General features: G+C 37.7%; 1 protein-coding gene across 4 annotated transcripts in view; it reads left to right on the forward strand.

Annotated features, from left to right (window-relative positions):
• Window positions 1-5207: 5207 nt before the first annotated feature.
• Window positions 5208-27112, forward strand: part of ILRUN (inflammation and lipid regulator with UBA-like and NBR1-like domains) — a 98846-nt gene continuing 76941 nt past the window's right edge. Inside the window, exon 1 of one of the 4 annotated variants that reach the window (XM_037000719.2) lies at window positions 5208-5607. In XM_037000719.2, the coding sequence (XP_036856614.1) occupies window positions 5450-5607 (158 nt within the window). In that variant the 5' untranslated portion in view covers window positions 5208-5449. The remainder of the gene's footprint in view (window positions 5608-27112) is intronic. The other 3 variants (XM_037000720.2, XM_017663096.3, XM_017663097.3) reach the window with 3 other exon arrangements.

The following is a 27112-nucleotide window of genomic DNA, read 5'->3' on the forward strand; positions in this document are numbered from 1 at the left end:
TCTTTAACTACTGGTGTATGTTCCCTAAGATTTTTACTATGCATGTATTCTACACATGTACACACACATAGATACTCATTATGCTTTTTAAACAAATACAAAGGAGATCATAGTACAAATACTGTTGAACTGCTTATTTTTTCTCTTATATTCTATATCTTTTCATGTTAGTTCATACAGACCTATTTCATTTTTTAAATGGCTGCGTAGTATTCTACAGCATAAATACAGTATAATCTAATCAAAGCCCTACTAATCATCATTTAGATTGTTTCCAGTTTTCCAGCATTGCAATAATTCTGTAGAGATCATCCTTCCGCATTTATCTTTCACAATCTGTTTTAGTTATCCATATGATACATAAAATATAGATACACATTTAAAATTTTAATAGACATGCCAAAAATGCCCTCCAAAAAGGTTTTTACCAATCTACAATCATACCAATATTGTATGAAATTGACCTTTACTCACACTTTCTAGATCATTGGCTATGATCAATTTTTGCCAAACTGACAGATAAAAGTGATACTGTACTTCTGTTTTAATTTGCACTCCTTGATTATTCATGACATTCAAAATATTTTCATACATTTACAGGCCATTTGTATTTTTATTTTGTCAATTGCCCATTCAAATCCATTGCCAATTTTTCCTTTGGATTGTTTACTGCTTGCTGATTTTAATAGTTTTTTTATTTAAATGATAATACTAGTGCTCTGTCCTATGTGTTACAAATACTGTCTTCAAATTATTGTTTTGTCTTTTGACTATGCTTACCGTGTTTTTTAATTTTATTTTTTAACTTTTGCAGCAAAGAAGTTCAAAATTTTTTGGCAAAACTCTCAGTTTTTGATTTCATGATTGGAGAAATCTAAGATTATTAAAATATTCATTCATATTTCTTCTTGGTTCTTTACTTTTTTGTCATAGATTCATGCAAAGTTATATTGGTGAAAAGAATAAAGTAAGAATTTTATCCATCCCTGCTCATACAGTTTTTCCTTTTTTTTTTTTTTGCAGCCATTCACCTATTGGGGTATGTTGGGCTACTTCCAAATTTTCAACTTTTCATTATTATATGTATTATAATACTTCTAGTGAAAAGCTTATTTATAAACCTAGGATTTGGGAGCTACAATATATAAATATTTTTAAGGGTATTCATACCATTCATCTAAATTTATATCTACTCAAATTTAGGAAAAAATTATATCAATCTACATTTCCAGAAGCAGTGGTGCTGAAGAGCACCTGGTTCCCCACACTCTTGGCCACAAAAGATATTTCAATCTGACTAGGCAAAAGTGATATTATTTTTGTTTTAATCCATTTCTTTAACTACAAATGACAATAATATATCTTCTAATGTGTCTATTGGCTTTTTGTGTTTCTTCTTTTGTGAACTGTTTCTGTCCTAATTTTTTTTCAACAGGAGTTTCCAATTATATTTGAGAGTAGAATGTTCATCTCTATCTAGAAATCTAATATTCACTTTATTTTATTCTTTAATTTTTTTAATGACTTGATACTCTCTTTGACTTCATCTAGGAGATAATGTATGTATGAGTGGAACATAGGGAACCTCATGGAATCTAAGGGAAGCTGAAAGACTTGGACTCAAGATGATAAGAACTTCTCTCTTTCATCCCAACAGGTTTCTCATCTTTGCTTCTCTCTGCTTCATGGCTCTCTTTCTGCAGATAGACATTATCTCCTTTTCAAGGGTGCCCCACAGAGGTGGCCCCTCTCCTGTATTTTTATTACACTTTTTCAAGAAAACTGGCCAAGTCTATTCCATGAACTGAGTCCAACTCCAACATCCTGAGAGAGAGAATCTGATTGGCTGATCCTAGGTCAGGCATCTCCCTCTTGTCCAACCAATGGATGCTAAAGCACAGAGGTTACATGGGGTATAGGGATATGGCTGCTGGCAGCTACCAAGAAGGCTGTTAATGGTTCACAAATAAAGGAGGTCATCACAATTTGGATGGACACCCAAAAGGTTTCTACTACAACAAGTTGCTATTATCATATAACGAACCCTAACATCTATTTGGACTTGGTCTGTTCTCTGAATCAGTTATGCTGTGGCATAATCTTGGCACTAGCTGACCTTGGCAATTCTGAATCTTAAGGACCTGGAGATTTTGAGGCAATCTATGCTGCCCTGGTGAGATGAACCACTTTTCCTATACTTTCAACTTTTAATGCTAGAATTAGAATGGCTTACCTCCCTTAAGAAACCCTGAAACTGCCATGGTCTGGGAATTTGTGATTAAACTTCTTGCACAAGATCACCAACCCAAGAAATTCAGAAACTGGCTGGTCTTAGTCATGTTCCAGACAGCGACATCTCAATCATAACCCTAACATAGTTCTGAGATGGTATCTAGAATTCCTTTTGGAATGCTGCTGTTTGCTTTATTTCCTTGGGTGGTGCACAGCAATTTGTCCTTTGGCCTCTCAACCAGTCTTTCTCCAGGCCCAGTTCCCAACAAACCAAACCAAAGTTGCAGAGCCATCGGGACAGAACCATAGGCATTGTTAAGAACCCCTTAAACTCAAGTAGAAATTCACATTTATCTGGAGCTGCTGAAGGGTAATACCTCATTTCCTCTATTTCATGTTCCATCCCAGAAGAAAACCATTCCATGGAGCCGGGAGGGGTTAGTTCTTTCTTTATATATGATGTACTAGCCTCTTGAGTCAGTGTTTCTGCACAGTGATTAGGGATGGTTATTATGTGTGATGGTCCCAAGAACTGGAGATGTTTAGCAAAAAAATCAGTGGTCCTCAGGGAATTAAAGATCAGGGTACCACCCTTAATGTCATGAGAACCAAAAATGTCCCCACAAAGTTTCAGAATTCACTTGAGGAGCTGTTGCAACCCTTTGCGATAGCTCTTATCATAAACTAAAGTTCTGTGTTATTTGGGTCTCTTTATTTGTAAGCATCTCATTACATCATGTGGCCGTTTTTTTATGTGAGCTAAGACCATAGTACTATATGGGGTTGGCCAAGAGTTTTCAGTCTTCTTGGGTCAACATTCTAATGGAGTCATCAGGTTCCCAAAACATTTTCTTCTTTTGGATGATTGATCAACACAACTTTAATCCATGGATATTGCAAATTAAAACACACTTTAACCCATGGATATTGCAAATTAAAACACTTCTTAGAAAGTCTGTAGTCTCATATCAAATGAGCTTGAGTCAAAATTTCTGTTTGTTTTGCATGTAAGACAAAATTGAACTCAAAGTAAAAGGGAATTGTAGCTGGACATAGTGGATAGAGGGCCAGACTAGGAGTCTGGGGACCCCATTCTGGCTGTATAATCTTGGTTGAATCAATTCCCCTTTTTTGGTTTCAGTTTCTTCCACTGCAAAAGAGGGAGGTTGGACTCAGTGTCAGTTCTTTCAGCTCTTAATATTGGGATTTTTACCATCTTTCTGTGTGCCCATTCCATTATTTGTAATATTGGGACATTATGTGCTCACCTTCAGGGGAGACAGAATTTTCCTTAATATTAGTGAAATATTCTGGCATTGCGGCCACCCAAAAATTAGGCCCCAGGAATGATCCAAGCTTCCACACAGGTCTTAGAAGCTCAAGAACAGTTTCTTATAAAATGTTTATAACTATTATATAGTATGAGTTTGTGAGTATTATTGCTATATACTGTTAAGAGGCATTTGTCTCATAAGAAATTCATGTTGGAGTTAAAAAAAATCACTGGAGAGAGAAAAGGCACTCCCTTATTAGGAAAAGAAAAAGAGCACATATTTCAGACTTTAACAGAGGATCAGAAAGGAAAGTGAAGAAGAGGGGCTAGGTGAAGGAGTAATCCCACCTGCTTGTTTCACTGTCTAACCTACAGCCATCTCCTCATGTTCATGGCCACAATACTAGTAATCATTTGAGTGCTTTTATGGAGTAGGAACTATACTGAGCTTACATATTGTTATTTAATTTTCACAACAATCCTATCTGGGTAGGTGCTATGATTAACAGTAATTGGCAGAATGAGAATTTGAACCCCAAATGTGTGTGACCCCAGAACCCAGGCTTTTAAAGCCATTATGTTTTACTGACACTTATTTAGTACTGGGACAGAAGGAGGCAAAATGCTTTCCCTTTCCAAAACCTCCTAACAACTCAAACACTACTGATCACTTATTCTAGTTCTGTCTGCTGTTTAAGTTGTTATGGAAAACATACTCCATTTGGAATGTGAAAGCTGGATTCTACTTCTGCTATTCTGAATTTTAGACAAAGCACAGAAGCTTTCTGGATCTAATTTTCCTTATTTGTAAAAGACAGAGAGCTACTTGAAGGCAGAAGGCCATTTCTTACCCATCTTTTCCCTTTGGATATAGCAGTGTTGGGCAAATAGTGGTGTTTTAAAAGCACTCGCTGAAAAGACTCCAAGGGGTCGTAGACAAAATGGCTCCTATGCTTCCTTTATCACCCTTTGATCTTGAAATGGGGCCTTCACCAGGTAGGTATACAATGAATACAGTTGCTTTCTATTTTAAAAGCAGAACAAGGCATGCGTAATTCTTGTGATTTAATCTTTGATAAGGTTGGTCTTGATGAAGTGGATGGAATATTCTGTTTGGCGTTCGTCTCCACCTGTTACAAACATTTGTATGGAAACCTTTACTTCCCGAGACTCCATACTACGGTTGCATAACAGCGTTGATAAACTGCAGCAATCATCACCGAGGGTGGCCAGGAACCAAGGATTTACTGCAGTATCCTCCTGGAAAACAGCTATGGAATCTTAGGCAAACCCCTGGCTGGGAGGTCAGTGTCCTGCGTGCACTTCGGCATTTGACCTTGCCATGGTCTCCACACCTCCCCAACCTCAGTCTCATATGCAAATGGCAGAATTGTCAGACAAGGTCCCTAAGCCTCTTCCCAAACCCTAGGCTTTAATTTGTCCTCTTGAGGGTGGGTGCGTTAAGAGGGTAAGATCAGGCCTAGAGTCATAGGGTGATGACTCTAGGTGCTGCGCCGTCCCTTTCCTCCTTCCCACCTTGAGCCCTCTAGCTCCGCCGCGGTGAGGTCACGCGGGAGACGTCACGGGTTTGTGACGCCACCAATGGGCGGGGCTCCTGGAGAGGAAGGGGCGGGCCTAGGCGGGCGACGCTTGCGCAGTGGGCGCGGCGCGGGAGGAGGCGGAGGCGGTGGAGAAGCGAGAGGCGGCGGCGACGAAGGCGGAGGCGGCGGCGACGGCGCAAGAGGGGGTGGGGGGTGGGGCGCGAGAGTGAGTGAGTGGCTGAGTTTACCCCTGTGAAGCAGTGAGAGGCCCGGGGCCTACCTCAAAGGAGAGGGGTCGCGGTGCCAGCTAGCAGCGGGCCCCCTCCTGGTCCCCGGGCCCGGTGGCGGCGGCGGCGGCGACTCGGTTGTGAGGAGGCGGGGAAGCGGGTGTCCGGCCCCAGTCATGGAGGGCATGGACGTGGACCTAGACCCCGAGCTGATGCAGAAGTTCAGTTGCCTGGGCACCACCGACAAGGACGTGCTCATCTCCGAGTTCCAGCGGTTGCTCGGCTTCCAGCTAAACCCGGCCGGCTGCGCCTTCTTCCTGGACATGACCAACTGGTGAGCCGGCCCCGCCGCGCCAGCGCTGGCGGCGGCCTCGGGGCCCCGAAGGGAAAGGAAGGGACACCCGAGCCCGGCGGCAGAGCGGGCCCGGCGGGCACTGAGGGGCACCCCCTTCTGGGGCAGGTAGGGAGTGTGAGGGGAGCCCTAGGGCACAGGGGGACTGAGCCGGGATAGAACGTACGAGTAGAGTTGGGGGCCACGGAGGGCAGAAGGAGCAGGAGGGAGATTGGGGAGGGGTTCTTGAGGTTCTGCAGAGAATTAGGGGCCCAAGAATGTGGGAAGAGGGGGAAAAGACTTGATCATTGAGGCATAGGGGTAGACCTGGAAGAAGAAGGCTGTCATGTTAGCTAAGAGTAAAAAAGCACAGGAAATCAGAATTTGGGAGTGGAAAAAAAGCTTGAAGTATGGAGTTAGGGGCAGAGCATGACACGGATGAGGGGAAACTCCGGCAGAGAATTAGGTGCTATGGAAGAACCTGGGGCCCGGTAGAGACTCGGGAGTTAGGATCTGAGAACATATAATTTGTGTTTCTTTTCCTTTCGAGGACAGATAAGGAAAAAGGAAGAATATTATGGGGAGGGATAAGTGAGTACGGTAATAGAGATGACTTCCCAAAGAGTTGTGCCAGGGAGAAGTGGGATCTAGTACTAGATGTACTAATGGAGGACCGGGGAATGCTAGACCTGGGGCAGAGTCTGAGGAAAACCTTAGGAAAAGTGAAGGAAAGAAGGTTATTTAGGGAGAGAGAGTAGTGTGCAGCAACTGAGCCTTGGGCTCCAGAATGCCAGAATGGAGAGGGGGTTATCTGAAAGAAAGTTGGATTGGTAGATGTTTGGGAAAATGACTAACTTAGGCTGGGAGCAAGTTTTTTGGCTTGGAGTCTCCTTGTAGAAGACTGAATCGGGGCAGAAGACCATGGCACTTAGACTAAGGGAGTGTTTCTTGGCTTTGGATGCAGTACTTGCTATTTTTGATAAGCAAGGCTTACTTCCCCTTGTTCTCTGAGGAGGAGTTGAGTTCACTCAGGGTGAGTGATAGAGTGGAGAGTAAAATTCCTTTGACAGGATTTCAAATGAAACAACTCACCTTTCTTTGGTCAAAAAGCTATGAGATGAGTACCCTTTGCTCTCCGTGTGGACATTCAGTCTACTGATATATGTATTCTTCTTTCTTTTGGCATCATTTACACAACCAGCTTCTCCTCCTTTCCAAGTCCACTGAATGCCTCAGACAATGCCAGAAAAAGAGGCTGTAAGCTTAGTCTCTATCCTGTTCCTCATCTAGTCGTATCCCAAATGATGCTCATCTTACTAATGGGAGCCTTGTAGCACTGGCTGCACCTCCTGTGAATTTTTTTTCTGCTCAGCATCATTGGTGGGTCCTATTTTTTATCTTTAAACTTGATTGTTACAGTAATAGTGAGATTGAATTTCTAATGTTTAGAAAACTCTGAGGCATTGGAAGCAGGAAATAGTCTAAAAAAGCATCTGTGATTCCCAGTTGGCCTTTTATGTCTGGGATGGTCTCAGAGAGGGACTACAGCCTATAGTAGTTTTCTGAACACCAACCTATGTATTGGTGAGAGTGGCAGGTTATTGAAAACACTAGAGGGATTACATTGGTGAGATTTAGAAGTAAAATTATATCTTAAGGAGGATTGTTCCTCTCACTTGTCTGCTTCCCACCCCGGCTCTTTTTCTTCCTTGTTTACGCTAGTTCAGCATAGGAAACTTGGCATGTTGTTGCCCAGTTTGCTAGGGGTGGATCATTATTTCTCCCCACCCCCTTGTGAGTCGTACCATTTAAACCCTGCCTTAATAAGTTTTTAGTTCTTTAGAGTCAGTATTTATTAGTATAATTATTACAGCTACAAAACCAGTGTAATGAATTTATATGCTTGAGATGTGTGTAACATCTGAGATTATTCGTTCTTAGGTGTGAAAGGTGAGGCTCAGTGTGGATAAGAAAAAAATAACCTAAAAATTACACTTGCATTGTAAACATTTTATTTGAATTTTATGAAGATTATTAGGCTCAAAGAAATGGAGTAGCATGTATTCTGATGAGATGTTATATATGTATAAAACAAGGTATGATACATACCTGAGCAAAGAAGTGAGCTATTCAAAAACGTATTCTGGTTTTCAAGTCAGCAAGTAGCTTCTTAGGAATCTGGGCAATTAAATGATAATTTAGCTTTAAGCCACATTATATTATTTTTTGGCTGTAGAAGTCATGTTTGTTTTGTTTGATTATAAAATGAAAAGTCAATCGTGAACTGAAGAAAGTAAGGCTTGCCATTCTTTTCTTTCTAATGAAAACAGCTCGATAATCCAATATTGTATTTGATTCCTGGGTTGACCTGGCTAAATTGACTTAGCAAATACTTACCATAAGTAATAAAGTCTAGTTAAAGTAAACACATGCATACATACTTGGTCAAAATATTTGTGCAATTGTTTTAAGAAAATAGAGTCTAGAAATGTACTGTTTTTTAATGTCATTTAATGTCTAACTTTGGAACTTGAGATAGTCCTAACGCAGGTTGGCAAAAAAAATCTCTAAAACTGCTGTAGTTAAAAGCTGTTGAATTTGAAATGATTAACCTTCTTGTGACTTCATAAGTGCTTGCTTTGGGTTGTAATAAATAACCACCATTCAATTGTCTGATGACTGTTAAAAAATAATACAGTAATTAAAAATCATTATTTTAAAATGAAGGCACTGACTTCTAAAATGCAAACTGAGTTGGAAGTTCTGGACTATGTCTATGGTTTCAGAAGTAAGATATTATTTTTTGTTGTTAACATTTTTTAAGAAGTCACTGAAAAACAGATTAAATTGAATATTTTGGCCTTGTAAATAATCTGCCCTATAAAGACAAGATTTTTTTCAGCCTTAGTTTGGGTATACATTATGTAGATATTTCTATTTGTTTAATTTAGGAACCAAGTATTGTTTCAGTTTAAGCATTTTGTAGTGTTTGTTTATACCTGAGCTGGTAGCCACACTGCTAAGAGATTGGTGGAATTGCCACTTAACAATAGTAATCAATATTTAGTTCCTACATAAAGTGAATAAATGGTGTGGTGAAAAAAAATAATATCCGAGGCCAAACTGAAATGACTTGTAGATTAGTATAACTTTCTATAGCTGGAATGTCTTGCAGAGATACTATAGGGCTGTGAATATAGAACTTGGAATTCTAAAACTGGAAGCTGGCTGAAGAGATACACTAGTTCATTCCAATTTTTACTGCCGAATTGCATGTAACTCTTGTAAGACAGATTATTCTTATGTCCCTTAGGGCAGAGATTTGCATGATACCTTATTATTATGTTTAATTACTTTTCTAAGTTAGAATTATGTCAAAACTAAATCTTTTATTATTTAAGCTTTTCATTTGCTTATGTCCTCCTTGGAAATGGAGATCATCTAATAAACACCTTCCTTAAGAGGTCAGAAATCTATTAATTCTAATTACTAAAATTTTTCAACCATTTTTAATTTAAATACATTCAATGTAATATCTTCTCATTCTCTAAAGTCTTAGAGATTTATATATATATATATATATTTAGGGGAAACCAACACGATTCTGAAGAGAACTTCCATACAATTTTTTAAAAAGTCGTAGTAAAATATACATAACAAAGTTTCCGTTTTAGCCACTTTTAAGTGTACAGTTCTCTGTTTATAAGACTTTGAATTCGCTTCTGGCGCTCAGTCATTTGTGTCAAAGTGAGGTATTTAGCATTTGTGACAAGAGGCAAATAACACTTCTGAGTTTTTAGTGGGCCTTAACTTAGGAATTGGTACTGGCCTTGTTTCTCAGCATAGGTATAAGTTAAATACCTGACTAGAATATAGACAACATTGGCAGTTTCTCCCCTTGCTATTCATTAGGCTAGTGCTTTGCACTTTTGGTGTTGCAACATCCTAGGTTGCCTCCAGATATCTTCAGGAAGTAGTGTGCATTTTTTGGAACTCCACATGTATCCATCATGGATAGAACAGATGTTTTCTAGAAAAGTAACTTGGGAAAAACATTTTTGTAATAAAACGTCTTAACTGACTTTCTCAACATTGTCAGAGGCACCCTACTTGATAAAGTAAAGGTATAACTACAACTCAGTGAACTGAAATCAGAATCTAGATGTGAAAATCAGTCATACCCCTTATCTCATCTCACATTGCCTCTCCTGCCTGGTCTTAATATATTTCTCAATCACCTGCATGCTAAATGAATTTCTGATCTACTCTCCGACTTATATATATGGGTCTAGGGAAATCCCTTTATAACAGATAAAACATGTATTAATACTGGTTTCTTTAAAAAAAAAGTATGTGCCAAGCAGCAATTTTCAGCATGAAGATAGGGAAGGGTTGCATAACCCTCAGTGATAGAGTGTCATGCACTCTTGCATTTTTAAGAAGGTTGGGAGGCCTTGCTTTGGATATTCTTTCCCACATTTCTCAGTCTTTTTTGAGTTGCACACACAAGTTGAGACTCTGGGTATAATGTAAAATGTAAAATACTTCACAAATAGAGCATCCAGATTCATTTTAGTTTAAAAAGGAACATGGTAAAAAGTACTTTGTGCTGTAGGAAGTCTTTTTACTGTCCTGTTGCTATGGGACTTGCATATCTGATCAAAGATCCAGTCAGAACTAATCTCTGTTATATAGCTAGAGCAGGTGGAGGTTTCTTTAGCACCTCTTATCTTCCTACTCTCCTCACACAAAATTTGTCTAACACATAACAAAAACTATTAACCAAATACATACAAATAAATGGATTTTGGATAGACCCCTAGTGGATAGTGTAATACAAAAGCAGAACATGTCTGAAACTATCAAAAGTTTCAGGATAATAAGGAGGAAACATGTTAATACTGAATTAACTGAGTAAAATTTCAGAACAGGTAGAAATGGACTGAATTACATAGAACCAGTGATTCACAAAGACTGAATGCTTGCTGTGGGAAAGTTACATTTGTAGATGTTTTGAAATGGTTGGGAGATTTGAGCTGATGGAAAAGCAGTGAGTTGTAGGTAGCGGATATTTCTGGGTGAAATAAAGGAGCAGCGAGTGGAGCAGAGCCTCTAGAAGCTTAGCTCGACTTGGCTAAAATGTGGTTCATGGGATCAGGAGTGATAAGACATGGAGTTTATTTTGATTTTCGGCTTGGAATATTGCTGATTTTTTAAGAAATTGAGGTGAAATCGACAGCATAAAATTAAAACATGGTAAAGTGAACAATTCAGTGACATTTAGCATATTCACAGTGTGTGTAACCACCATATCTGTCTAGCCAAAACATTTTCATCACTCAAAAGGAAACCCCACACCCAGTAAGCAGTATTACTTCTATTGAATATATACTTTACTCTCTTTGGCCATCGCTAAAAACTGGGCCAAAAAGCGTGCAAGGTTTTGTGATGGGTGAACATCTTACGGATGTTCTATTGGCTCCGAAAACTAAATGTGTATTTAAAAGGTCAATTTATCCTTTTGCCCACCCCCAACCAGGTTTTCTTTCTGACTTTTCCCTGTCCTGTTAATAGCCCCAGTTGTCTCCCAGATGTTAGACTTGACCTGAGTTATATCCAACACCCTCTCTTTCTTGGACACCCCAGATTATTTGCCAAACTCAGTTCATATCCACTCTGCAGTGCACCTCCCAACTGTATCTTTTTTCCATTTCTCCTGCTACCATCTTAGTTTGTAGATTATGTTGCCACTTTAACAGGGTAACAGCAATAGTCTCCAGATTGGTTTTCTACAACTGACTCTTCCTTTCAGGCCATGTTGTGGACATACTGCTACTAGATCCATCTTTGTAAATTACAGCTTTGACAAAGCCCTTCTTGCAGAAACCTTTAACAGTGCCTTGTTGTATACCAGAAAAAGAGCAGAGAGCTTGAGTCTGACATTCAGGGCCCTCCAAAGATTGACCCCGACTTTGTGGGTCTGCCTCTCTGCCTCTCTGGCATATCTTTGTGCTGGATATTGTTTCTCTCTCCTCCATTCAAAGTGGTCTACTGCTCATGTCCAACACATACTTTTGCTTTCCCAGTTTTAAACTTTTTTCTTCTACCCAGAATGCTGTTCTTTCTTCTTTTATGCCTCATGAAATACTTTTTCTTTTGAAATTAGGACACTAGTATCTGTTCATACTAGTGCCATCTTCTCTGAACTTCACTCTTGCCTTTTTAAAATTAATCACATGATACACACTCTTGAGAGGAAAATACACCCTAACAGCCTTTGTTTCTCCCTGAGCATCTGATGCAATACTTTGTACATAGTAGGTGCCCAGTAAATATCTGCTGAAGTAACGCATGAAGGTAGATTGGAGTAAAGACTTTTATGGAAATCTTGAAGTCTAATGCTGTTAGAAGAAGCAAATTATATAAACTAAGCTCCTTTTCAGTCTTTTTTTCACAGATTTAATTTGGACATAAGATTTAAATGTGTTAGTAGTTCCATACATGACATGAAAGCAAACTAAAATTTAAGTAACAACAAGCATATTGTTTCTGGAAGCAATATGAGCCCTCCAAAGATTGGAAACCAATCTTGTATACCTACCTTTCTAGGCATACTTCCTCATACTTGAATATCCTTTGTAATTAGTTGATGAATGAGAGAATTTACTATTCAGAAAAATTAGGTAACAGTTATTTAGATATGAATGGTGAAAAATATTTTGTAAGCCCTCTAAAGTTCTTTTGAGTCTTTGCCAGTGTTTCATTGAGGAAAAACTTTGAAAAGTAATATAAACTCTTTATTTAAGGTCACATAGTTCGGAAGGGTTTAAACAGGGGTTCCAAATTAAAATGCCTGTTAGTGCCAGGTGGGGAACATGAACAACTGAAGTGTGTGTGTGCTGGAAAATACTAGCCTTTTATATAAAGGAGGTCTGATACTTGCCTTAAGTCAAGTATCGCCATGCTGGAAAGGGGCCAATTTAAAAAATCAGATTTTTCCATTTTTTCAAGAGAAGCCCAAAATTGACTTTTTATTGGAAATTTCCCTATTTTCCAATTATTTTGGAAATAATAATTAAAATATTTGGCAACTAATTAAAATATTTTTAAATACTGTGTAGGCCAAGTAAAGCACATCTGTAGAGAGGATGTGGTCCTTGGTCCAGTAATTTGCAACCTCTGGACTAAAAGTAAAAAGCAAAAATCCTCTGCTTTCCAGATATAGCCACTACTATTTCTTTACTTTTTAGAAAATGTCTTTGCCTATGGAAATTTGCATGTATACACACATACACATAGAGAATTTTCTATATGCATCTGTATATATATAAAATTATATGTATATGTCTATATATATGATTTTTTTTGACAGCAGTGGTATTTCAATTTAAATAATTGTTCTTCAGAATAGTGGGTACCATGGCCCTTGTCCCTCTTTTGCTTCATTGGAATCTGAATTAGTTGTCAAGGTACTTGGATAGGCAGATCAAATAGATTTTTTTTAGAACAATGCAGTGGTGGATTTGGTCTCTTCAAATACTGTAGAATTCCTTCACTACATTGAACAAGAAGACTCTCATTCAGTAATTACATATAATTATTAAAACTTTGTTTCACTATGAAGGACAAAATATGTTAATAAGTAAACTACTTAGTAGTGAGCTCATCTGAATTTACTTATAAGATGTCAGAGAACACATTTTATAAGTTGAACTTTTTAGGGATCCAAAACACAGGAAGACTGAAACTCATTGAAGAGGTTTAACTCTTATTAAATCACCTTGTGCAGATAAAACTAAAATATTTTTTACTTGTAAGGATAATTGGTATTGTAAGTGGTTTTCTAATGATTTGCCAAAGCTAATGTATGTCTTGGGAGGGGGAACAGTTTATTTCAAATGTGGAACTCAGCCTCACTGAATTATCTATGTATAGGGTTTTTAAAAAACTCACTTTTAAGAATGAACAGTTCTGTTTAAGTCTTAGGTCTATAAAGTGTTCCCAAAGTTTGACACTTGAACTATTGTGTTTGAGGTCAGCCTTTTATGGAGCAACAGCCTACTACTCGATTGAATGATACATGATTTGCTGCTAAAGTCTTTCTGATCAGCATTTATTTTCTAAAGTAAATTTTACTTTTTAATTTTTTTTATTACTTTGGTAATACTTTGAGAGAGTGTAAATCACTGGCAATAAGCAAAAATATCACAGAGCCCAGGAATAAACAATTTTAACCTTTTGGTCTAGCTCTTTCTAATACTATAGTGTATATGTGTGTGTAGCTGTATTTGCTTTAAAAAAAAAGTGGAGTACTTACCGTATTCCAGGTACTGTTTTAAGTGATTACATTTAATACATATTTTAACTCTTACAATAATTCTAGGAAATAGGTACCCTCCTTTTACAGAAAAGGAAAAGAGGCACAGTGAAATTAAGTAATTTACCTGAAATTACATAGGCAGTAAGTGGTAGAAATAGGATTCAAATGGGAATCTGTGCTTCTGATTGCTGAGTTTCTGAGGCTGCCATAACAAATTACCACAAAACAAATTTATTCCCTTACAGGTCTTGAAGCTAGAGGTCCAAAATCAAGGCATGGTCAGGGCCATGTTCCTTTTGAAGGTTCCAGGGAAGAATCCTTCCTTCCTTGGCTTCTGATGGCTGCTGGCAGCTCGTGGTGTTGCACGGCTTGCAGCTGCATCACTCCAGAATCATCAGGTTGTCTTCCTTGTGTGTGTATGTCTCTCTCCTACCTTAGAAAGATACCAGTCAGGAGGATTTAGGGCCCAACTCCATCTGTACTAATTACATTTGCAAAGACTCCATTTCCAAATCAGGTCATGTTCTGAGGGATACTTCATCCAGTACACACACAATTTGTAATCTCTTTTCACTTAACAATCTCTTGTGACCATTTCTCAACTCTTACTAAATGTGATTCTACATTTTTACTTTTAGAGGCTTCACAGTATTACGTGGATATAGAATAATAATTCCTTTTTGTTAGAGAACAAGGTTATTTTGAATTTTTAACAATGGAAAAACGTTGTGTTGAATATCCTTGTAGCTAAGTCTTTGCTTCCATCCTTAGCTTTTTCCTTAGAATTTATTCCTAGAATTAGATTTACAGGCTAAAGATAACATGACTTTTAATGCTCTTAATAGTCACCATATTCTCTCCCTCCTATAAAGGTCAGACTAATTTGTATTTCTATCACTAGTGTATGTACTACTATTCCTTTACCTTACTGATGCAGCATATTACAATTAAAAATTTTTTTCCAGTTTAGTAGGTGAAAAATGTGATCTTGTTTTGATATGTATTTTGTCATTTCTAATGAAACTTTTATATGCTGGATGTCCATTGTTACTTCTTTTATGAATTAACTGAATGTGCCCTTTGTCCATTTTTCTACAGAGGAGTTAGCCTTTTTGGGAAATGCAAATATCTTTTCCCCCTGACTATAAAGTAGTAATACTGAATATAAAAAAACCAACAAATTGAGAAAGGTTTGAAGGAAGATAATAAAGCCACTTGTGATACTAAGAGCTAAGCATTGATGCCAGTTTGTGTTCATATATGTGCATATATAGATATTCATATGTATATTATATATTTTAAGTTAAAATATAACATTATAAAATATAATATTTATAGCCTACTTTCTCACTAAACATATTATAGCTATCTTTCCGTGTCTGTCTTTCATGGCTGCTACACTCCATTATGTGCATATGCTGTAACTTGTTTAGGCAGCCATTTACTGATTGTTTTGTTTGTTTTTGCTATTACAACTATCTGTTCACTTGCCTAATTTCTTCTGTTTTTTAACTTTAAAAAATTGTGACATATAACCCATGTGTTTATTTAGGTCAAGTTCTTAGAAGTGGAATTGGTAGGTCAAAGTATGTCCTTTTGCATGTTCTTCATAAACACGACCAGGTTGCTTCCACAAAGGATGTACCAACAAATAATCTTAATAGATAGGCATTAGAAAGCCTGCTTTCTGGGTGTTAAAATTTTTCATTTTTGCTGGGCAGATTGATCTAATCTGAAAATGCAGTTTGCAATTCTTTGATTGCTAGTGAAGCCTTATGTTTCGTGTGTGTATGTGTTGGCCTGTCTTTGTTTTGAGGAAAAAAATATAATGAACTCTATGTACCCATCATTTTGATTTCACAATAATTGTTTGTCTTTTCTTTCTCATCTTTTTCTTTTTTCCCCCACCAGAATTCTAAAGCAAATTCCAGCTGTGGTGGCTACTTGTTTTGGTTTTTAAAATGCAGCAACTTTATTGAGATATAATATGTATATCACAAAATAAACCTATTTTAAGAGATAGTTCTGATTTTTATAAATTTATAGGTTTGTACAACCATCATCACAATCTAGCTTCAGAACTTTTCTGTCAGCCCAGGAATATTTATGCCAGCTTGTGATTAGTCCTCACTCTAATGCCCATTATTTAAATTCCTCCTACTGGTTTCTGAAACAGAACTATCTTCTATACAGACAGTTAAAAGTCATGAAGGTAGTCCTTGATGTCTTTAGGTTTTCACTGTTAGGCCTTGTTGGGAAATTGTCTCCTCCACAATACTTTTAAGATAGACTTTGATAGGTTGTTAAGTATGAACTTTAGGGCAGGCCATCATCCACTTCAGTTGTCAAATTTTTCCTAACAAGGAGAGCATGATCTGTCTGTGTACCATCTCATGTATAGAGGTCTTATCCACCCCACTCCCCATACTTTAAAACATGCACACACATACACATACACACCAGTGATCATGCTATTATAATACTGTTCTCAGGTTAACTTCACAATATGCTTTGGATATTATCATTTTTTTAAAGTGGATGTATGGTTTTCCATTATGGATGACACTATTTAACCACTTCCTTATCGATAGACAGTATTCAGGGATTTGCTTTTTCAAAACTGCTCTAGTACAGGTATCTTTAAACACTTGTGGATATAGTCCTAGCAGTTGAATTGCTGGGCTTGGGTATGTGGACAATATATATTTTGATAGGTAATAGCAAATTGACTCCAGAAGTATTGTACCAATTTTCATTTTTACTGTCCGTGTATAGAAGTGCTTGTTTGACCATACTCATCAATCCAAGAGTGATCTTTGTCTTTACATTGTTGCTGGTCTAATGGGTTAAAATGTATTTATTTTAATTTGTATTGTTTTAATTATGAATGAGATAGGACATTTCCCATATCTTTTTTGGCCATTTGTATTCTGCAGCCACCCCCCTGCCCCCCCACCAGCTTTGTTGAGGTCATTTGTATTTTTCTGTGACTTATTTATGTTTTCCTCTCTTATCTTTACTGGATTGTTATTCTGTTTCTCATTAAAATGTATGAGCTGTTTGCATGTTAAGGAAATGATTGCCTTTCCTCCAGTTTTTTAAAAAGTTGACATAATGGTTTTAATTATGTGGCAGTTTTTTGTTAATATGTATGAACTTGAATCCAGCACATCTTATCCTTTATGATTTCTGGTTTGGGTTTCATGCTTAGAAATCCTTCCCCCACCAAATTGTTAATCATTCACCTGTTCTTTCTGATTGCTTAATTTAGATATAAATCTTTTATATAGCTGAAATATATTTGGCAGTGTGATGGAAGGTCGATATCTAACATGCTTTCCAGAAGATTAGTCAGTTTTCCCATTTATTGAGAAATTCACATGTCCTCCAATGATTTGAAATGCTATCTTTATCATGTATCAAAAGCTTATAAACATATTTGGGCTTGTTTTGCGTGTTTTCCTTTGTTTTATTGCCATATATATCCAGTTTTCTAGAGTTTAATAGATTTTTAATGTTTACTTAAAAAATTTTTTTAAGGGGAAGTACTTTTTTTCCTAATTTTCATTTTATCCAAATTAAAAAAGCACATAGTTTAAAGAGTGAAGTAGTCTACAACTTTGTTAAAAGGAACAGGGATTCTAGACCCCTTTTTCCTTGTTCCCCAGAGGCAATCTTTTCAATTCTTTCAACTGATTTTTGTGTCTTTACCTCTCTTGATTTTTTTTTTCAGTTTTGACTATTATGTGTTGACCCCACAGGAAGATGGGGGACTTCATTCTGTGAGAGCCAATATGGTGAAGAGCAGAGTTCAAACCTCCTGCTGCTTACTATCTGTGTGATCTCTGGCAAGTTATTTACCTTCTCTGTGCCTCATATATAAGGAAAATATCAATTTTTGTCTGAATATTAGATAGATTAATATGTGTGAAGATTGAGAGCTGTGCCTGGCACATGGTAATTTTTAGTTTCACTTGCCCTATCATTCTCCCATTTTAATCATTTGTAATTTGGTTAAATCAGTTTTCAGTGTTTTTGCTGTTTAAACTTTAAATACTGACACTTTAGTCATTAGTGTGCTTGAATTCATTTTCCTTTTCTGTGCAATCTTTTGCTGTTGCAAGGGTAATAATTGTCTTGATTTTTGGTTTGTTCAATCTCTTTGGCATTGTTTTACTAAGTTACCCTTAAACTCCTTACCACCTATGAATCTCTTAGTAGTTTCAGATATTTTTGGTGTTCTGTCGGTTTTATCTTTTTGAAGAAGTCTCTTTCAGACCCTTTGACCTACTCTGATCTGGACTGCTTGAGCTCAAGGTCTGCTGCACAGGTCTCTCACCCTGGGTACCCTGGGGGTTTCTTTCACGCTATCCCTTCTTTGTTGGAACCCTTGTTTCCTGGACCCCATTTTTTTAAACTTCCTGAGAGTGTAGAGGAGGTAAAACTTGATACTTGTGTATTTTGAAACCGTGTTTTACTCTGATGCTTAGTTGATAATCCCAAATTTGGATAGATAGCAATTTTAAGCTTGGATATATTTTTCTCAGAATTTTGAAGGCACTGCTCCTTTTGTCTTCTGTTTTTCAGTGGAAATGTTGAAATATGATACTGTTCTGATTCTTTGTTCTTTGAATGAGTTTTGTCTTTCCCCCTCTCTGGAAGCTTTTGGTAACTTTGCTCTGATCCCATTGTCCTGAAATTTGACAGTGATACATTTCATTCTGTATTTTCATACATTGTGCTCAGCTTCGGGGAGCCCTTTCAGTCTGGAAACCATCCTCTTGTTCTTGGAAAATTTCTTGAATTAATCCTTTGATGTTTTCCCCTTCATTTTCTCTTTCTCTTTTCTTAGGTCTCCTATTTTTTTTTATACTGGACCTTTTCCTTGGTCCTCTATCTTACCTTTTCTTTTTTCACCTTTTGACAGACAAAATTTTGCTCCATTTTCTGGGAGGTCTTAGTGTTGTTTTCTTCAAGTTGCCATTTCAGTTTGCTTGCATTAGCGTTTTTCTTTCATATTAGATGCTTTACCTTAAGTATTTGGTGGTTTGCTGGCTAGCTACTCCTATTTAAAATAGGACACAAAAAAGTGCCTTGGAAGTGGTGGGCCTGACTGTAGGGTTTGTTAACTGAGGGTTTAAAAAGCCCCACCCATTTCCTTCAGGGTGGGGCAGTCACGAGGTTATGCAGCATTTATGGACTGTAAGGATCTGAGGTATAACTGTTGGGTTTAGGCAAATACATAACCTCTGCTGTTTTTATCCATATCTTCACCTTCACTTGTAGGATACCTGGTGCTGTTAATCCCTGAACCTTTTGGGGATCCTCATTTTTAAGTCGGGTTACTTCTCTACTTTTCCCCACTGCTGACTGGAGGATTCAGCTTTCTCAGGTCGACCAAGTCATTTACCAGTTGTCTGCTTACTTTCCAACACTCCATATGTTGCTTCTTCACTTGTTCACTTTGTCTTTGTGAATCTATAGCTCTTTTCCTCCATTTGTCTTAGTTCATTCAGGCTACTATAACAGGAAAAAAATCATAGACTGTGTGGCTTATAAACACCAGAAATTTCTCAAAGATTTGGAGGTTGGGAAGTCCAAAATCAAGGTGTCAGCTTATTTGATGTCTGGGGAGGACCTGATTACTAGTTCAGAGATTACTACTTCTTCCTGTAACCCCCATGTGGTGAAAGGAGCAAGGGAGCTCTCTGGGATGTCTTTTTGGAAGGACATTAATCCCATTCATAAAGCCACTACTGTCATGACCTAATCACCTCTCCAAAGCCCCACCTCCTAATACCATCATATTGGGATCAAGATTTCACGGATTTTGGAGAAACAAAACATTTGTTCAGTCTGTATCATCATACTTGTGTTTTAGGAGGGTCTGGGGAGAAAGCTGAGGCTGATGCTTGGAAATTTTAATTGGAAGCTGAAAGAAAGCATTGAATTTGTATCTAAAATTTTTTATTCTGGCTTTTCTTCCTATGATTTGTGTGATCGTTTGGATATAATGTAAAATTTCAGTGTGCCAGTTGAATAATTGATCAAGTGATGATGTTACTATATACAGATGACTTTCCTTCACTGAAGTGTATCTGCTTTTACCTGAAGGATAAAGGAACAAATTATAAACAGTTCTCTCTGGCTGTTAGACTAGTTGCTTTTAATTTTCTTTTTGATACTTTAAGTCTTTCCTTTTTGTTTTAATTCTTAAATTCTCTACAATGAATATACATTACATGTGTCCTTAGGAAAAAATTACCTAAGTGGAGAAAAATTGTTAATCTAATACTTGGTTTAAAAATTGGCCCTATACTCCAGTGTGCTATTTTATTTAATCTTAATTTCTCTTAGTTGTGCTATGTCCTTTACCTCCTTTAGGTGTGGGCAGTCAGAAACACTAATTTTGCAGTTTGTGTGTTTTGCAGAGTTCATTCTGATCTCTACCCCACCTTTTTGTTTTGAAGAATTTCAAAACTATAAAAGTGTTGAAAGATTAATACAATGAATATCTATACAATTGCCATTTTATCAAATTTGCTTTTTAAATACCTTTATTGAAGTAAATTTACATATCATCAATTAACCCATTTAAAATAGATAATTGTATGACTTTTAGTATTTAGAGAGTTGAGCAGCCATCACTGCAAGCCAGTTGTTAATATTTTCATCAGTAAGATTTCTTCTGCCTGTTGACAGTTAATCCCTATTCCCACCCCCAACCTAAGGCAACCACTAATCTCTTTTCTGGCTCTACATGGTTGACTTTTCTCTATTGGTCTATCATTGGAATCATTAAACTATATGGTATTTTATATCTGGCTTCTTTTACTTAGCATATTTATGAAGCTTATCCATGTTTTAGCATGCATCAGTATTTCCTTTTTTATGGTGAAGTAGTATTCCATTATATGGCTATAGCATAGTTTGGTTACCTGTTTACCAGTTGATGGACATTTGGGTTATTTCTGCTTTTTGGCTTTTAGGCATAAAGCTGCTGTGAACATTGACTTGGAAGATTTTGTGTAGATGTGTTTTAATTTCTTTTGGTAGATAATTAGGAATGGATTGCTATTTTGTATTTAACTTTTTAAGAAATTGTCAAACTCTTTTCCAAAGTAACTACCATTTTACATGCATGTCCCCCAGCATTGTATGAGAGTTCTGTGGATATTATACAGTTTTCCTGAACCATTGGAGATGAACTGCAGACATTAAGACACTTGAGCAATTATCTCCTTAGAACAAGGGCATCATCCTGTATAACTGCAATATCCTTGTCACTCCCAAGGAATTTAGCATGGAAACAGTAGTAGTATCCAATGTGCAGTGCATACCTAGATTTTCCTTTTTGTTCCCCGTATGCCCTTTATAACTTTCTTTTAAAAAATCTAGGATTTTCTCAGACATCTCATGTTACATTTGGTTGTCTTACCTCCTTAGTTATTTTTATTCCAGAACAGTTCCCTCTCCTTTGTCATTTGGGTGTTTTTATGACATTGACATTTTTTAAAAGTCCAGGCCGGTTGTCCTCTGGTGTGTCCTATATTGTTGATTAGCCTGATTGTTTCCTCACAAGTAGATTCAGGTTAAACATCTTATCATTGTTAGAAGTAATAGATGATTCTGTTTCTTCTATTGTATTACATTAGGAGGCATATGATGTCAGTTTCCTATTATTATGCTAAATTTGAGTATTTGAATAGTGTCCACCTGTTTTTTCCTTTAATAAGTAATCTGTGAGAGATGGTGCAAATGTTTTTGTGCAGCAGTCTTTCTGCCAGGTGTTTTAGTATTGATGATCTTACCTGAGTCGTTTATTGCATAAGTGGCTGCAAAAAGGTAATTTTCTAACTCTCTTGTGCTTTCTTTATTAGTTGGCAGTCTTTTGTAAAGACATGGCTGATTTTTAAATGGAACTTACCAAATTAGAGTCATGAAGGATTTTATGGAAAACGAAGAACATTTTTGTTTATTTTTTAGTATATTTTAGTAGTGTGGAACTAAGTATATTTGCTTTACCCTTAACCACAGACTGTCCAAAGAAAAGGTACTCAAGACAGAGATCTCCTTGACCTTTGTGAAGCTTGAAATACATAAACTCCTTCACTGTGCTTCTGGTATTTCTTTTTTTTTTTTTGCTGCCTTTCTCTCTTTGAGAGACCACTCTTTTATAGAAAGAATCCAAAACTACAGAAAATTTTTTTTCCTCGATTTTCATTAGTTTTTCTTTAAACCAAATTGGATAGGATTTTTTCTACTTAACAATTATTTCTTCGGATGGTTTTGTGGGGAGGGGGTTGGTGGTAATTTAACTGGTGGTAATTATTGCAGTGTCATACAAAGTAGCTATTTTAAATAATCCTTTTCTTTTATAATCTATAAGTGGATAAAATGAAAGTTCCTGTGGCCAGGATTCTCAACTGGCTCTGGTCGGCTGCTCACTACACATGTGTGGGCAATACATTGTTACTGACTATATAAAGAGCTCCACTCAGTGCTCTGGATGACACAGTGGCACTGGAAGGCTGCAGAAGAGCAGAGCAGAGGCTGGAGTGGTGGCAGCGCTGAGGACAGAGACTGAGACGGCTGCCGGGGCAGAGAGGGCCAGAGGCAGAGACCTGCTTGCTGCATGCAGACTTGCTCTGAGTGGATGGGATTCTAGTGACTGACCTGCCACCGTGGGACAGTCTTGCCAATGGGTTTCAGCCTCAGGCAAGTTCACTGTGGATTCAATGTGACCACAGAAATGACAGTGGAACTTTCTTGGGGTGAAAGGGTTATACCCAACTTTATTCCCACGGTGGCAGGTCAGTCACTAGAATTATGTCCACTCAGAGCGAGTCTTGCATGCAGCAAGCTTGTCTCTGTCACTAGAATCCCATCCACTCAGAGCGAGTTTGCATGCAGCAAGCTGGTCTCTGCCTCTGGGCCTCTCTGCCCCCACAGCCGTCCCAGTCTCTGTCCTCGGCGCTGCCACCACTCCAGCCTCTGCTCTCCTGCAGCCGTGCAGCCTTGCCACTGTGCTGCCCTGTTGCCCAGAGCACTGAGTCGAACTCTTTCATATAGAGTCACATATTGCCCACACATGTGTAGTGAGCAAGCTGACCAGGGCCAGGTGAGAATCCCCGCCAGAGGAACCATTCCTTTCTCCATAAATGCTATAGTTGGATGAGCTGTCTAAACCTTACTGCTTGTCATTGGTAGCTGATTGCATAAAACATGAAAATGTTAACAAAGTTTGTGAGATTGTTTGCAAGTGTCACAGGATTTTTAGAGGAAATAGTCTTTAAATGCTATATTCCTTGTTTGTTCCCAGTGATTAGTTAGTACTAAAAATGACAGCTATCTCTGACATATTTATGCTGTCATTTTATTAGTTTGCACAAGGAAAAAGGGGCCTGGTCCTGTTAGGTTTATGAGCTGTCATAAAATCTGCCTTTACATATTCCTTCTTCAAGTTCCACTTAATTTAGTCAGCTAGCTATAAGTATGTAGCTTTTATTTTTCTTGGTATCATTAATCTACAATTACATGAGGAACATTATGTTTACTAGGTACCCCCTTCACCAAGTCCCCCTGACAATGCCCATTACAGTCACTCTCCATCAGCATAGTAAGATGCTGTAGTATCACAACTTCTCTGTGTTGCACAGCCCTCCCCGTGCCCCTCCCTCATTATACTTGCTAATCGTAATGCCCGTGTTCTTTCCCTCCCTCCTTATCCCTCCTTTCCCACCCATCCTTCCCAGTCCCTATCCCTTTGGTAACTGTTAGTCCATTCTTGGGTTCTGTGATTCTGCTGCTGTTTTGTTCCTTCAGTTTTTTTCTTTGTTCTTATACTCCACATGTGAGTGAAATCATTTGGTGCTTGTCTTTCTCCACCTGGCTTATTTCACTGAGCATGATACCCTCTAGCTCCATGCATGTTGCAAATGGTAGGATTTGTTTTCTTCTTATGGCTGAATAATATTCCATTGTTGTACTGCATCTTCTTTATCCATTCATCTACTGATGGACCGTTAGGTTGCTTCCATTTCTTGGCTATTGTAAATAGTGCTGCAATAAACATAGGGGTGCATATGTCTTTTTCAAACTGGGCTGCTGTATTCTAGGGTAAATTCCTAGAAGTGGAATTCCTGGGTCAAATGGTATTTCTATTTTGAGTGTTTTGAGGAACCTCCATACTGCTTTCCACAATGGCTGAACTAATTTACATTCCCACCAGCAGTGTAGGAGGGGTCCCGTTATTCCACAACCTTGTCAACATTTGTTGTTTGTCTTTTGGATGGTGGCCATCCTTACTGGTGTGAGGTGATATCTCATTGTGGTTTTAATTTGCATTTCTCTGATGACTAGTGATGTGGAGCATCTTTTCATGTGTCTGTTGGCCATCTGAATTTCTTCTTTGGAGAAGTGCCTGTTCAGTTCCTCTGCCCATTTTTTAATTGGATTATTTGCTTTTTGTTTGTTGAGGTGTGTGAGCTCTTTACATATTTTGAATGTCAACCCTTTATCAGATCTGTCATTTATTAATATGTTCTCCCATACTGTAGGATGCCTTTTTGTTCTATTGATGGTATCCTTTGCTGTACAGAAGCTTTTCAGCTTGATATAGTCCCACTTGTTCATTTTTGCTTTTGTTTCCCTTTCCCAGGGAGATATGTTCTTGAAGAAGTCACTCGTGTTTATGTCCAAGAGATTTTTGCCTGTGTTTTTTTCTAAGAGTTGTATGGTTTCTTGACTTACATTCAGGTCTTTGATCCATTTCAAATTTACTTTTGTGTATGGGGTTAGACAATGATCCAGTTTCAGTCTCTTGCATGTAGCTGTCCAGTTTTGCCAACACCAACTGTTGAAGAGGCTGTCATTTCCCCATTGTATGTCCATGGCTCCTTTATCGTATTTTAATTGACCATAAATGTTTGGGTTAATGTCTGGAGTCTCTATTCTGTCTCACTGGTCTGTGGGTCTGTTCTTGTGCCAGTACCGAACTGTCTTGATTACTGTGGCTTTGTAGTACAGCTTGAAGTTGGAGAGCAAGATCCCCCCCACTTTATTCTTCTTTCTCAGGATTGCTTTGGCTGTTTGGGGTCTTTTGTGGTTCCATATGAATTTTTTAACTATTTCAGTTTGTTGAAGAATGCTGTTGGTTATTTGATAGGGATTGCATTGAATCTGTAGATTGCTTTGGACAGGATGGCTATTTTGACAATATTAATTCTTCCTAGCCAAGAGCATGGGATGAGTTTCCATTTGTTACTGTCCTCTTTAATTTCTCTTAAGAGTGTCTTGTAGTTTTCGGGGTATAGGTCTTTCACTTCCTTGGTTAGGTTTATTCCTAGGTATTTTATTCTTTTTGATGCAATTGTGAATGGAATTGTTTCCTGATTTCTCTTTGTTAGTTCATCATTAGTGTATAGGAAAGCCACAGATTTATGTGTATTAATTTTGTGTCCTGCAGTTTTGCTGAATTCTGATATTAGTTCTAGTAGTTTTGGAGTGGAATCTTTAGGGTTTTTTATGTACAATGTCATGTCATCTGCATATAGTGACAGTTTGACTTCTTCTTTACCAATCTGGAGCCTTGTATTTCTTTGTTTTGTCTGATTGCCATGGCTAGGACCTCCAGTACTATGTTGAATAACAGTGGGGAGAGTGGGCATCCCTGTCTTGTTCCCGATCTTAAAGGAAATGCTTTCAGTCTCTCACTCTTAAGTATGATATTGGCTGTGGGTTTATCATATATGGCCTTTATTATGTTGAGGTACTTGCCCTCCATACACATTTTGTTGAGAGTTTTTATCATCAATGGATGTTGAATTTTGTCGAATGCTTTTTCAGCATCTGTGGAGATAATCATGTGATTTTTGTCCTTCTTTTTGTTTATGTGGTGGATGACGTTGATGGGTTCTCTAATGTTGTACCATCCTTGCATCCCTGAGATGAATCCCACTTGATCATGGTGTATGATCCTCTTGACGTATTTTTGAATTTGGTTTGCTAATATTTTGTTGAGTATTTTTGCATCTATGTTCATCAGGGATATTGGTCTGTAATTTTCTTTTTTTGTGGTGTCTTTGCCTGGTTTTGGTATTAGAGTAATGCTGGCTTCATAGAATGAGTTTGGAAGTATTCCCTCCTCTTCTGTTTTTTGGAAAACTTTAAGGAGAATGGGTATTATGTCTTCTCTGTACATCTGATAAAATTCAGCAGTGAATCCAGACGTTTTGTTCTTGGGTAGTTTTTTGATTACCGATTCAATTACTTTGCTGGTAGTTGGTCTGTTTAGATTTTTCTGTTTCTTCCTTGGTCAGTCTTGGAAGGTTGTATTTTTCTAGGAAGTTGTCCATTTCTTCTAGGTTTTGCAGCTTGTTAGCATATAGATTTTCATAGTATTCTCTAATAATTCTTTGTATTTCTGTGGGGTCCGTTGTGATTTTTCCATAATGATTTCTAATTCTGCTTATGTGTGTAGATTCTCTTTTTCTCTTAATAAGTGTGGCTTAGGGCTTATCTATTTTGTTTATTTTCTCAAAGGACCAGCTCTTGGTTTCATTGACTTTTTCTACTGTTTTATTCTTCTCAATTTTATTTATTTCTTCTCTGATCTTTACTATGTCCCTCCTTCTGCTGACTTTGGCCTCATTTGTTCTTTTTCCAATTTTGATAATTGTGACTTTAGACTATTCATTTGGGATTGTTCTTCCTTCTTTAAATAGGCCTGGATTGCTATAAACTTTCCTCTTAGAACTGCCTTCGCTGCATCCCGCAGAAGGGGCTTTGTGCTGTTGTTGTCATTTGTCTCCATATATTGCTTGATCTCTGTTTTAATCTGGTCATTGATCCATTGTTATTTAGGAACATGTTGTTAAGCCTCCATGTGTTTGTGAGCCTTTTTGTTTTCTTTGTACAATTTAGTTTAATACCTTTGTGATCTGAGAAGTTGGTTGGTAGAATTTCAGTCTTTCTGAATTTACTGAGGTTCTTTTTGTGGCCTAGTATGTGGTCTATTCTTGAAAATGTTCCATGTTAACTTGAGAAGAATATGTATCCTGCTGCTTTTGGGTGTAGAGTTCTGTAGATGTCTGTTAGGTCCATTTGTTCTAGTGTGTTGTTCAGTGCCTCTGTGTCCTTATTTTCTGTCTGGTGGATCTGTCCTTTGGGGTGAGTAGTGTGTTGAAA

The sequence above is a fragment of the Manis javanica genome, chromosome 16 (genome assembly GCF_040802235.1).
Source record: "Manis javanica isolate MJ-LG chromosome 16, MJ_LKY, whole genome shotgun sequence".
Lineage (NCBI taxonomy): Eukaryota > Metazoa > Chordata > Mammalia > Pholidota > Manidae > Manis > Manis javanica.